General features: G+C 51.7%; 1 protein-coding gene across 9 annotated transcripts in view; it reads right to left on the bottom strand.

The window, feature by feature from the left end:
* LOC139039758 (serine/threonine-protein phosphatase 2A regulatory subunit B'' subunit beta-like) overlaps positions 1-13,919 on the bottom strand; it is a 57,338-nt gene that overhangs the window by 33,950 nt on the left and 9,469 nt on the right. For 5 of the 9 annotated variants that reach the window (XM_070503822.1, XM_070503823.1, XM_070503824.1 and 2 more), the window contains exon 2: positions 7,752-7,934. In XM_070503822.1, the coding sequence (XP_070359923.1) occupies positions 7,752-7,934 (183 nt within the window). Of the gene's footprint in view, positions 1-121; positions 281-2,205; positions 2,422-7,751; positions 7,935-13,919 lie in introns of those variants that run through there. The other 4 variants (XR_011501300.1, XR_011501301.1, XM_070503820.1 and 1 more) reach the window with 2 other exon arrangements.

Genomic DNA, 13,919 nt, shown 5'->3' with positions numbered 1-13,919 from the left:
GGATGTTGGTGAGGATGTGGAGCAACAGGAGCACTCATTCATAGCTGGTGGGGGTGCAAAATGGTGCAGCCACTTTGGAAGACAGTTTGGCAGTTTCTTACAAAACTAAACAGAGTCTTACCATACGATGCTGCAGTCACGCTCCTTGGTGTTTGCCCAAATGAGCTGAAAACCTGTGTCCAGACAAACATGTGCACAGATGTTTATAGCAGCATTGTTCATAATTGCCAAGACTTGGAAGCAATGGATATGCTCCTCAGTAGGAGAAGGGATAAATAAACTGTAAAAAAAAAACAAAAAAACAAAAAAAAAACGGAGAGATTGTGTTCACACTGTATAATTTAGGATATCTCTCCTACCATTTTAGTCATCAAAATAGTTTGGGAGTTATTCACATATGACATCCTTTATGTAGATTTTTAACATAAAATAACAATGAACAATTTTACCATAAGAATTCATTTGAATACAAAATTGACAATGACAGTCTAATTTTATGTCACCAGTCCAAGTCGTTGTCAATTTGTTTGAAGCTTTTGGGCATTAATTTGTAAATTTAATATGGTTAGCATTAATCTGATAAACTTGTGCTTCATTTATTAACAGATACAGGATCTACGCCAGAAATTCAACAATCTGACCATACTTGAGGAGTGTGGATGGGAGAAAGCCAGCAATACGAGCAAAGATGTGTTTCAGGTAAATTTGTGGATTTCTAATATAGACTTTTACTTTAATGAATTTAAGCTTTAGAAACATTTAGCTTCAGGTTTTTCATTTCACAAAACGTGTCATCTATTACAATGTCCTGATTGTCTTGAAGAGTGAGGAAAGGTCAACACAAAATTCAGGATGGTTATTTCTGGCGGGGGAGGTGGGGCTGAGATTGGATTTGGTCCTCCTGAGAGCTTCTGAGTTGCTAAGTAACGGTATGTACCAGTGTGTTTTATTCTTTAAACTGTACCTATACATTGTTTTGCAGTAATAATAGCAGTAGTACATAATTTATATAATGTGCCAACTATGCTTCCCAGGCCCTCACACACATTGACTCAGTTAATCCTCACAACAGTCCTGTGAGGTGGGTGCCGTTATCCCCGGGTGGGGAATCTGAGGCCAGGAAGACTCGAGCACGTGCCCAGGGTGGAGCTGGGTTTCTCATTCCAGAACCCATGTTCTTAACCCACAGGTTATGCCATCTCTGCTTTCTATACTCTTGTGCGTGATATATTTCAAAATGAAAGAACTTTTTAAGTAGAAAAGAGGAACAATGACTCTTAGACTCTCTCTCTTCTTCCCAAATTTTATCATGTAAAATTTCCTATTTTCTCTGTAAAATTGGCTTTGTTGACATGATAGATTCCATTCTTATCTATTTGTACTAATTTTTTTCCCAAAATATTTTAACTCCAAGCTTTTGGTTCAGAATTGCTACTTCTCAAGCCAGCTTGGAGCCCTGCCACTTTTTCTTTTAGATTTTAGAAAAATGCCTCTGGTTGTAAAATCAGGTTTCTAAACTGGTACTTTATTATGCTGTGTAATCCAAATAAAAACTCTGTTTTGAATTCTGTCTTAGGAGTTTAAGATGTTAGAGTATTAAAGGATTATTGTAGGATTGTTTTACTAATGAAGTCTCCTTATTTTACTAATGAAGTAATGTCTTAGTAAGACGTTAGTAATGTCTTACTAATGACAAAGGCCCTGAGGACAGTGACGAGATTGATTGAATGAATTTCAAGTCTGTTAAACAGGAAGGATGCTGGGACATTTGGACCTGCCGTGCGATTTCTTATCGGGTGCTTAGTCCTGGGGACATAACACCATCAGTGACGCAGATAACGGCTGTGTCAAGACAGCATTATGTCGGAGCCTTGTAATTCTGCCCCTTACCACCAGTGTTTCTCTCCTACATTATTTTATAGGCCACCGTTAAGACTACTGAACAGTTAAAATCAAACTAATCTTTTATCTATACTTTGGAACCATTCCCCCAGATCTCTTATTCATTGACCTCTCATCCCATCAGTTAGCCTTGTTCTCTCTTTTCCATCAGTTTTTAGACATGTTGAAGGGTCCTATCTTTGTTTACATTAAACGACAACCACAACTAACTCCTTGAGGGCAGGAACTTTGTCCTTTACCTTTGACCCCCAGCATGTTTAGCACATACTAGGAACTTGATAAGCATAAGATGGATGTGTGAAATATTTTAGGCATGCTTTATTCATTTTTCTTATAAGATGGTAATGAGTTGCTTTAGTAAATGTCATAATTTCTCTTTGTAGGAAAAAGTTGTCTCGGGTATAGCGAGTGAACCAAAACATGATGATGCTGGGATCGCAGATGGGGGTCGCCTCGCTGCTGTGAAGAAGGCAATGAGAGAGAGGATGCAGCCGGGAGAGCGTGCTGAGGCCGTGGGCTCTGCGGTGCCAAAGGAAGTTGATCATAAAGCGTTTGACACTGGATCTTTTAGAATTGAAAGTCCCGTTAAATCATTCTCAGGTTAGTTTTTCTGTTGAGACTACTTAAGAAACGTACTTGGGTTGGATGGGAGCTTGTACAGGAGGTGAAAAAGTTTTCACAGGAAGCAATATAAGCTGTCTGTGATTTCTGGAAAATAGACCACATCCTCACCACCAAACACTTGCAGATTTTGTTTGATGGATGGGATTAGATTACCTGAAGTGACATATCTCCTAAAGTTGCTTTTCTGTGTTTTCTAAGTGACTTCACTTCCATTATTAGCCCCTAACCCCACGGTCCTGGGAGGAAGGTCCCAGGTCCCAAGAGGGAAGGGTGATGAGCATGAGGAGTGAGGTGATTTCCTTCAGGTTGGTGCCAGGCTGGATGAGAATTTCAGCAGGAAAGGAAGCTTAGGCACCAAACCATCACACTTCTCTGGCTGTTCTTAAAAAATGACGCTTAGGGAAGGTGGGTTTGGTTTTATTTTCATTTGTATCAAAACTTTTGCCCAGATCTTTTTGAAACACAACAGGCCAATCCACAGACAGAAAGGGGACTCATGGTTGCCAGGGGCTGGGCGTGGGGAATGGGGAGTGACTGCTACAGAACCCGGGATTCCCTTGTAGGGGGATGTGAATGTTCGGGAACCAGACAGTGGTAATGGTTGTGCAACACTGTCTATGAAATAAAGGCCCCTGAATTGTACATCTTAAAATGGTTAAAATGCTGGTGGAACTTTATGTGAATTTTACCACCATAAAAAGAATGAAAGTATCTGCAGTATGATTTAGTTTATGTACAATTCTAGAAATCCCTAATCAATAGTGACCACAGGGAGCCTGGGGCTGGGGGCGGGAGGGATGAGAATGAAGCAGAGTTTAGGGGCCAGTGGAGACGCTCATCATGCTGACTGTGCTGACGGCTTGACAGGCCCACTGGAGCTCACCAAACTGTCCACAGCAGACACCCACTGCTTCTCGCCCAGCAACCGTGCCCGGAGAAAGCCGCCAAAGAAGTAGAAAAGCTACACAGGTTTCAGCTCGTGGGGTCACTTTCATGCTCCCACACGAACATGCAAAGCGAGGACCACCTCGCCAATGGGGAGTGATCGCCACCCATAATGTTCAGAGAGAACACACCCAAGCATAGAACAGCATGCTACTTCTCATCCAAGAAAGGGAAGAAATTAAATATGTGTGTACATACACAGATGTATATTTGTAGGTATTTGCTCATATTAAAAAATAAAGGATAAGCCAAATTTATGAAAACTGTTACTTATGGGGGAGGAAGAGAGCAGAGTTGAACAGACAGGGGTAGACTCTGGACTTATGGGAATATATCTGGTTTGTGAGTTTTGACCTTGGAACCATGTACGTTTTTACATACTTATAAAACAAAATTTAAAAACATACTTTAAAAAGGCGATCTCTAACAGAAGAGAAGGGGACACTTCCGATCTTCCTCTTGGACCAGTGTTACCCTAATACCAAAACCAGACACAGGAATCACAGGAAAACTGCCAGCCAGTATCTCTTCTGGATACGGACACAAAAACCATCCACAGAATACCAGCCAGTGAAATCCAGCCACGCAGAAAAAGGACCACACACGATGGCCAAGTGGGATTTGCTCCAGAACGCAAGGTTGGTTTAACATTGGAAAAACCAACTCACGTAATGCACCTCATCCATAGAATAAAGAACCAAACCACACGGGCCTCTCAACAGACACAGGAAAAACATCCGACCAAGCTAACATCTTTTCTTGATAAAAACGCTGACCAAACCAGGAATGGAAAGGAAGGTCCCCAACCCGATAAAGGGTATCTGTGAAAACCCACGCTCACAGCATGCTTAGCGGTGAAGGACTGGATGCTTTTCCCAAGGGCAGGATCAAGAACCTCCACTCTCGGACATCAACACCACACCACGCTACAGGTTCTTCCCAGAGCAGTCGGGCGCGACGAGGAAATAACAGATCCACACCGGGAAGGAAGAAGCGAAACTATTTCTAGCCGCAGGTAACATGATCATGTACACACAAAATCCTAAGGAATACGCTAAAACACTATTAGAACGAATAAATGAGTTCAGAGGACTGCAGGATACAAGATCAGTACACAGGAATTAATTGCATTTTTATACACTTGCAATGAACAAGCTGAAAATAAAATTCAGAGAAGCATTCCAGTTATAATAGCATCAAAAAGAATAAAATGCTTCAGAACAAATTTAACAGAAGATGTGCAAAACTTATACTTGAAAACTACAAAACATCTTCGAAAGAAACTAAGACCTAAATGAGTGGAAGACGTCCTATGTACACGGATGAGAAGACAGTAGTAAGACGGCCATACTCCCCACACCGATCTACAGAGTCAACGCGAGCCCAGCAGAACCCCAGCTGGCGTCTCTGCAGAAACTGACAAGCTGACCCTAAAATCCATAAGGAGTTGCAAGGGTCCACGGAGAGCCAAAACAAGCTTGAGAAGGGACTCACACGTCCCATTTCAAAACCGACTACAAAGCAGCAGTAATCAAGACAGGGTGGAACTGGCATAAAGACACAAGGACAGGTCAAGGGCTAGAATCAGAATCCAGTACTAAACCCTCATATTTATGGGGAACTGATTTTCAACAAGGGGGCCAGGGCCACTGGACGGGGAAAGAATGGTCTCTTCAGCCTTGGTGCTGAGACAACTGGATTTCCAGACGTAAAAAATGGAGTTTGACCGCTGCATCACTATATTCAAAAATTAACTCAAAATGGATCAAAGACCTAGACGTAAAGGCCGAAACTAGAAACTCTCAGGAAAAAACAAAAGCAAATCTTCATGACCTTGCATCTGGCAATGATTTCTTGGATATGACGGCAAAAGTACGGGCAACAAATGAAAAAACAGATAAAGTGAACTTTATCAAACAAACAAAAACTTTTTGGCATCATGGAAGACTATCAAAAACTGAAAAAAGGGGTCAGCCTGGTGGTACAGTAGTTAAGTTTGCACACTCTGCTTCAGTGGCCCAGTGTTGGTGGGTTCAGATCCTGGGCACAGACTTACACACCGCTCAACAAGCCATGCTGTTGCAGCAGCCCACATCCAAAATAGAGGAAGACTGGCACAGATGTTAGCTCAGGTCCAGTCTTCCTCAGCAAAAAAGAAAAGGTTAAAAAAGACTCAGGTCAATTCTCAGTTTTTCAGGTGCTGAGTACATATAATTAAAAAAAAGAAAAAACAACTCAGAGAATGGGAAAAAATGCACACCAAGTATTGGATAAGGGACTTGAATCTAGAATATATAAAGAACTCTTACAATTGGACAATAAAGTGACAATCCAGTTAAAGAACGGGCACAGGATCTAAACAAACATTTCTACAAAGAAGATGCACAAATAGCCAATAAGCAGATGAAAAGCTGCTCAACATGACAGTCTTCAGGGAAATGCGAGTCAAAACCACCAGGAGACACTTCGTGCCCCCTAGGACACGCTGTCTACAATCAGCAAGACACAAGTGCTGGCGAGGGTGTGAGAGATCGGAACCCTCCTACGCTGCCGGTGGGAATGCAAAATGGGGCAGCTGCTTTGGGAAATGGTCTTGTGGCTCCTCAAAGCGTTAAACATGGTGTCGCCATGTGTCCCAGCAATTCCACTCCTAGGTGTGTATATCTGAGAGAACCCTACACCTGCACACCAAGACTCGCACACGCGTGTTCCAGCAGCCCTGTGCACCACAGCCCAAAGGTGGGCCAACCCAGACGTCCATCAGTTGATGAATGGATAAATGCACAACGGGACGCTGAAAGGACGTGCCACTGACACACGCCCCAATACAGACGAACCTTGAAAACACAGGCTCGCTTGTATTTTTGCTTTATTTTGCAATAAAGCACTTCCTTTATTGCTCCTCGCTTTACCGCGCTTTGCTTTATTGCGTTTTTCACCAGATGCTCCACCAGCAAAGAGAAGATGACTTGCTGAAGGCTCAGGTGCTGGTTAGCATTTTTTAGCAATATGGTATTTTTTAATTAGGGTATGCACTTTTCTTTAGTCATAATGCTATCACCCACTTAGACTACAGCATAGCATAAACCTAACTTTTATCTGCACTCGGAAACCAAACAATTCGTGTGACTTGCTTTATGGTGACATTCACTTTGTTGTGGGGGCCTGGAGCCGAGCCCCCAGTGTCGCCCGGGTCTGGCTGTGTGCTGAGGGAAAGAAGGCAGACACAAAAAGCCACACATGGTATGGATCTGTTTACATAAGATGTCCAGGATACTCGAACCTACAGAGACAGGAAGTGGATTAGTTGGGGGTGGGGGAGGGGGGATGACAGCTAAAGGGTACAGGGTTTCTTTTAGGGGGTGACAAAAATGTCCTCCAGTTGACTACGATGATGGCTGCACAACTCCGGGCATACACTGCATTGTGCTGAGTTGTACGTTTTAAATGGGTGAACTGTGGTCCGAGAGTTATATCTCAATAAAGCAGTTCCAACAAGAAAAGAGGACAAGCCCTAAAAACTGCAAGCAAAAGGAAGCACGTGAACCATTCAGCAGGTGGAACAGAACCTGCTCACAACACACATGGACGGAGGGTCAGCATCCAGAATAGGAAGAGACATTCCAGAGGGGAGGGTGGGGATGAAGAAAGAGAGAGAAAGCACCCCGGAAGCACAGGGGCAAAGGGGAAGCACAAGCACCCCAATGCGGCCTGAAGGCGGAGCTCAGGAGCACAGCCCAAGGCAGCCCGATCCATGGGGGAGCGGGACGCGTCAACGCCAGCACCCAGGAGGGGCCGTGCCAGCCGCCGGCTACACGGGAGCCTTCCCACGCGGCTGAGGCGATGTGGGAAACCACGATTGTGCTCGTCTACGTGTGTCTACACATGTCAACATGGATGGCCTGGAGACATGCCACCGAATTTCAAAACCAAATGGTGAGACAATGCACGGGGGATCATGTGTTAGGCTAAGTTCAAAATCGACATGTTGCTGCGCATGGACTGTGGGTCCACTAGCACCCACCCTACACAGGGAGAGACACGGGGCAGGAGGGCGGAGAGGAAGGCCCAGGCTGGACCTCAGGGGATCAGTTGCTTAAAAAATGCAAAGGTGAACGCTGCTCCATCTGGGAGGGCAACAACGCACAGGCATGTCTGTCTTCAATATTTGGCACAACCGTTAATACAGAGTCTCCACTGTGTTTCAGATCCTGAAAACAGAACACAAGCACCAACCCGTGAACGTGGTGCTGCCCAGAGGCAGCACGCAGGGCACCCACCTTGGCCACCTTGCCCATGTCCTCCATGGTGGCTCTCTCGTGCGGAAACTGGGCGAAGGTCCGCTCAATCTTGGCGATGACGGCATCGACGTTCACTGTCCCCTGCGGACGGCCTCGGGGGAAGTAGAAGGTGGGGATGCTCTGGCTGCTGGCTGGTGGCAGGGGCTCCTCCTTTGTCTGGACCTGAGAAATGAGACAGGTGGTGAGGACTTGGGAACAGGAAACATCGTCCTCACATGAACCCGTAACAGACAGGGGCGGCACCGTTCTCAAAGTGAGCGCACGGGGCCACGGAACCCCAATGTGCACAGAACGCCAGACAATCCTGGGGGCCAACTCCAGCCATGAGGCCACCCGCATCCGAAAGGTCACACACCACAAGAGAGCGTCACATACCACTGATCCACACTGCTGAGCCTCCCCCAGCCCTGCCTCAGTGTGACCCCGCAACAGTGACAGCTGACGGCCCAGGCTGCCAGGGAGGCTGGCACAGGTCCTTGTGGGGAGCCTGCCCCGCAGTCCTCCTGGGGTCAGGGTCCTCCAGGCGGGCCGTCAATGGCGCTCGCTCACAGCCAGGACAGGTGTGGCCTCTCTTTGGGGCCCACACCTGCAGTCGCTGGTTCCCACGTGTGCCTCCCGGAGAATGGGACGTACGTCTGTCACCTGACCTGGGATGGCCCTCCGGGAAAGGATCTGGCCCTGCAGCCTCTTTCTCGCCAGAAGGCAGAACGGCAGCTGAGCCACCCCAAGTGAAGCCAGCACCTTCAGCAGCAACTACTTCGGAGAAGTTTGACCTCCTGACATGCTTTCCAAGACACAGTGGTGTCGGGACGTGCCCTCGGGGATTCAGGGAGCTGACCTGCTGTGGGGCTGTCGTTACAGGCGGAAGGGGGGACTCTGTATATAAAACACGGTTGTTTAAAATGCCCCCAAGCAGAAAGAGCTGTTCAGTGGACCCGGTTAAGGAATGACTGCCGAAAGTTGGCCCCAGGCCTGGTCTGCAGCACCGAGGGGGGAGAGGCTCTGAATCTCCTCTGAGGCCGAGCCCATGAGGCTCGCTGTTCCCACTACGGTGGGCACGGTCGCCCAGCAGGACTCAGCAGCATCTCCCTGCTGACTCAGGAGAGGCCTTCTGGGGCCAGAAACAGCTCCTGGGAGCCGGGTCGTAGACGGCCGCCGAGGACCAGGCACCCGGTCGGCCTCGACGGGCAGTGACGGGGAGGCACAGTCTGGCCCATGGACGCATCTCCGGTCTACACCCTACATTCTCTAGGGCTGGGGACACGAGGCCACAGTCTCAGGAGGCAGGAACAGCCCAGCGTCCTACTGGGGAAGGACTGGACTGAGCAGCAAAAACCCAATGCCTGAGGCCACGGGGGCTGATGGGGCCGGGAGTGGGCAGATGGTCAGGAGAGTGCACTGTGAGGGTCCCCAACTCAACAAGGTCTGGGGAACCCAATGCACACGGGACACCACGGGACCACATAGGACCTGCAGACCCTGAGCGTGCAGGAGACACACACACAACACAGCAGGCCGAGGAAACACCACAGAGGGTTCAGGGCCGGCCCAGTGACCGGGCACAGCGTGGTTCTTACCCAGAGGAATGGCACCGCCAGCAGGCCCGAACGCCCAGGTGGGGGGTCCCCTCCATGCGCCACGGGGCACTCACATGTCAGCCACCCTCCCCAAGGCCGAGTGACAGAGCACAGCTCATGCAGCCACCGCCTCATGCCACAGGGACCAGGGGCTGGAACACCAGACACCAACAGCACTACCAATTTGCCACCAGGATACACAGTCAACACGGCTCCCCACTGAAACCTGCGGGTGTCCTACACATCTCGTCCTGCAACGGGGGCCTCTTCACCACCCAGCTGCAGCCTCTGGGACCGGCTAGTGTCCTCCTCAGTCCATCAGTCCATCTCAGGGACGGCCCATGTTCTCTCAGTCACGTCTCGGGATGGCCCCACGTCCCCCTCACTCATGTCTTGGGGTGGCCCCCCACGTCCCCTCAGTCACGTCTCAGGATGGCCCCACGTCCCCCTCAGTCACGTCTCAGAACGGCCCTGCATCCCCTCACTCACGTCCCGGGACGGTCCCTCGTCCCCCTCACTCACGTCTCGGGAGGGGCCCATGTCCCCCTCAGTCATGTCTCAGGGTTGCCCCGCATCCCCTCAGTCACGTCTCAGCATGGCCCCATGTCCCCTTCAGTCACATCTCGGGACGGCCTCGCGTCCCCTCAGTCATGTCCCGGGACGCCCTGTGTCACCTGTCTGTTTTCCCTCCAGCACTAGGAGGAGGAGTCACTTGTAAACGCTTTCTGTCCTGCCCCACTGACGTGACCCACAGACGACAGCAACACGTCCAGAGGTGTTGCTGTCCTGAGTCTGCTGTACTGGGGGGCTATGGGGAGAGCCTGCAGACGCACGACAATGAGCCCTGTGATCACAACAGGGCAAATAAAACAGTCAGGGGTTTGACGCAGGGTCACCTCAGTGCTGAGAGCCGAGAGGCAGATGTGGACGGCACGGTGATCAGAAAGGAGAGGCTGCAAAGGGCGGCCCTGAGGTTCCGGCACCTATTGCAGGCCGGCTGTGCTGAGCGAGGTGGATCTGCCATGGACGGTGGGAAGCACGAGGACCACACTGTGGACTAAGCCTCAGAGCAGAGCAAAGGCTGGACGATGACCTCGGGCCCACCCTTCACGAGACTCGGCCCGAGTCAGCACCCAGGGACACAGGCTGATCCCCCTCCTCCCAGCCCGGGATGTCCTGTTCCACGGGGATTGGGTTACAGTGTCAGAATCACTGAGTCCTGATGTGACAGCCCTGCACAGCAGCACTGAGCCAAAACCACACCCACCGTGGCCCAGGGACAGGCGGGAGGGGAAGCCACACCCAGAGCTGCCTCCTTGGAAGGAGAGGGTTCGGTTCAACAGATCTGCTGGGGGTGCCCACGATTCGCTTTGAGGAAGATAACTTTTCCCCTCGATTTCTGGAACAAAGACTGAGGGCCATTTTTCATTTTTTTAATTTTTTGTGAGGAAGACTGTTACTGAGCTAACATCTGTCCCAATCGTCTACTACTTCATATGAAGGAGGCCGCCTCAGCGTGACTTGACGAGCGGTGCTAGGTCTGCGCCTGGGATCCGAACCCGCGAACCCCAGGCCACCGAATCGGAGCCTGTAAACTTAACTGCTGTGCCCCCGGGGCAGGCCCCTGAGTGCCTGTTTCCTTGCCTTGTGGCGGTGGTTCCGTTTTCCCGTCTTTCTCTTTTCTTCTCTCCCGCGAGGCGGAATGAATTGCGAGCCCAATGCCCTGAGCTGTCGGCCACAGTCGCTGCCCTTGTACCTTTGTGCAATACGGTGTTGGTGTTTCCTGAGCACCGACCACATCTTCCCATGAGCCATCTCACTCAACTGCCGCGTTCAGGACAATCTGTGACTGACGTGCCACCAGCATCCTGTATTCACGGTGGGAAAACTGAGGCACAAGGAGTCTGGCGCTCCAGGCAGAGGGCAGGGCACCTACACTGTGGGGTGGCTGCCCCTGGGCTGGTTCTGGAGCCGTTGTCAACCATGTGCCTTCTCCCCAGTCCATGGCTGGGCTGACACAGACCCCTGGGCTGCTAAGTCACAGGGACGTCGTTCGCTGCTGGTCAGCGCTAGGAGGCCGCGCACCTGGTCACCTGGGAAAGGACAAGGAAGAGGGATGACAGCGCTGCTACGCCTCCATGCAGACACACTGCTCGGCCTCTCGCCTACGACCAGGTGTGATTCCTGAAAACGAGGTTGCTGTCACCGTGTCAGCCGGCTTCTGCCAGACCCGTTACACAGTTAATACTCAGGCCGGTCCTGAGAAATGGACTTTGACAAAATGGACAGAACGTGACAAAGAACTTAAATCAAATCTTCCTGCGGCTGTCAGTGCACAGCAATCCACCACGAGGCTCACCCTCGCCCCCCTGGCTGGCCCGAGCGTCCCCATGGGTGCCCTCCTCCCCCTGGATGGCCACAGGCACACTCCAGCTGGCGACGGCGTGATGCTGACTCCACCACACGAAGCCCTGAAAGCAGCGGGGTGGGCTCACTGGGGCGTCCTGGACATGTGGTGTCAGGCCCTGTGTCGCTCACGCCCACTATCTGTGCCCCCCTCCTGTGGAGACATAGGGACATTTCCTGCCCAAGGGCTGCCAAGCGACAGCTCTGGAACCTCGCTGGACACTCACGAGGAAGTCTGTCTTCATCTGCACAAGTCACGCGTGGCGACCAGACCTCCTCATGAATCCGCAGTCTACGCAGATGCGAATCCAGGCTGGGATCCGCGAGCAAGGCTTTGCCCTGGGGTCCTGGCGGCTCTGCCTGGGGAAGTAACGTGGCCTTTGTGCCCTGGTGACCTCGCGGTGACCCGGCCGCCACCACACGTGAGGGGAGGGCGGGAGGCCAGCATGCCCCTTTGTGGAGCAGCAGCAGCAGCAGCGAGTGCTCGTGGCTCCTGTCCTAGGCGTGAGGATACATGCAAGCACCTCCTGAGGGGGCTTTGGGGGCCTGGTGTCCCTGGTGCTGGTGTCTGCACACACCACAGTCCTAAAGGTGGGCGGTCCCCACCACGGGCTAGGCGCCTGTCCTGCGTTGTTTAAAGGTGAGCGAGTGCAAGAAGCTTACAAAGGCCCCAATCTGAATGGGAGCACAGGGAGGCAGCCGGCACGGCCTCAGCACCGCAAGAGTGTGGCTCGTCCACGTGCTCCTGCGGGAGGAGCTCCGGGGGCCACCACCATCTCCGACACCGCATTCCCTCCTGCCCCGTCAGCAGAGGGCGCTGTCAAACTGAGGTTCCGCCGTCTGGGGGAACTAAGACACCACACAGGCATCATGCTCCACCCCCACCGTACTCTGAACCAGGTGGAGCATCTCCTCATTTGTCTAAAAGGCAAGGACACCATCTTCCCTGCCCCTTCTCTACTCCACGCTGTGCCGTCATTTCTGTTCCTCCTCTGACCATTCCCAGGGCGGCACGTGTCTTCGGCTTTGTGAGTTTTGTCCTCCGTCCCCAGGCCCCACGTCTTTTTATTTACTTTGTGACGTCTGTCACCACACGGGAGTTTTTAGATCACGTTTGTAGTCGGCTTCATTCTCTCGTTGGTCTAACAGATGGTCCAAGGCAGCACTGGGAGCTACTTTATGACATCTGAGCACATGCCCTGTGCTCACGAACTCAGAACGACCGGCACCACGGGGACAACGTCTGAGGTCTGTACAGTGGCCCATCGACCCTCCCATGGCCCTGCTGGGCGGGGAGGCCTCGGACAACAGGAGAGGCCAGAGGTATAGAGAAGGACATGGGGGGCCAGTTCCAAGGAGGATGGACACCGGGCCCCCGTGATGCAGGCTCGGCCGCAGTCCGAGAGGGAGAAGCTGATGGGCCACCCGGGCAGAGGGGCCAGCCTGGGCCAAGGGCACGGGGAGCCCCAGGTCCTGTGTGGGCCTCGCAAGGGGCAGAAACCACGCGTCAGGAGCAAGTTCACCAAACCTCTGTGGGTGGAGACGCGCCAACGTGTCTTCCGAAGCTGCAAAGACTGAGCACTCTAGGAGGCAGTATTCACACTGCACGGGATGAACCACATCTGACGGTTTCTACCCGCTTCCTGAGCACATGGCGCAGAGATTCCCACAACAGCGATGGCACCGGCTCAGTCACCTGTTCCTCCTTCTCCATCCCCCACCGTCTGCTGGTCCGCTTGTCTCCAGGGGCAGGAACAGGAAGGGGATGGGGCCCAACAGCCAAATGGGCCTCCCAGTCAGGACTGGCGGGGAAGGGCCTGCTGGTCGCGATGGAGACACACACACAGACGCACACACACGCATGAGGCCTCCACGCCCAGGGCTGCCACGCGAGGGCCTGTCTCTGCCTCAGCTCGTGTGTCTGTTCCTGGGGGTGGACACACAGCTCGCTGATCTCCAGGAACCCCTCGCCTCGTGCGGCAGCCCGGGTCCTTCTGACCCTGGAACACAGCAGAGCTCCTGTCTTCCTCTGCTCCGGGCCCTGAGGCCTGGCCCCGAGGACACACGCATAGCTCCATGAGACATGACCTTCTGGACAGCGGCACAGGACGAGCAGAGTGGGACACGAGCGAGCTTACTGCCTGGGGAGCTTGACCATGGTGGA

This window comes from Equus asinus, unplaced genomic scaffold (assembly GCF_041296235.1).
Source record: "Equus asinus isolate D_3611 breed Donkey unplaced genomic scaffold, EquAss-T2T_v2 contig_803, whole genome shotgun sequence".
NCBI lineage: Eukaryota > Metazoa > Chordata > Mammalia > Perissodactyla > Equidae > Equus > Equus asinus.
Note: the sequence above shows the minus strand (reverse complement) of the source record. Positions and strands in the feature narration are given on the sequence as shown.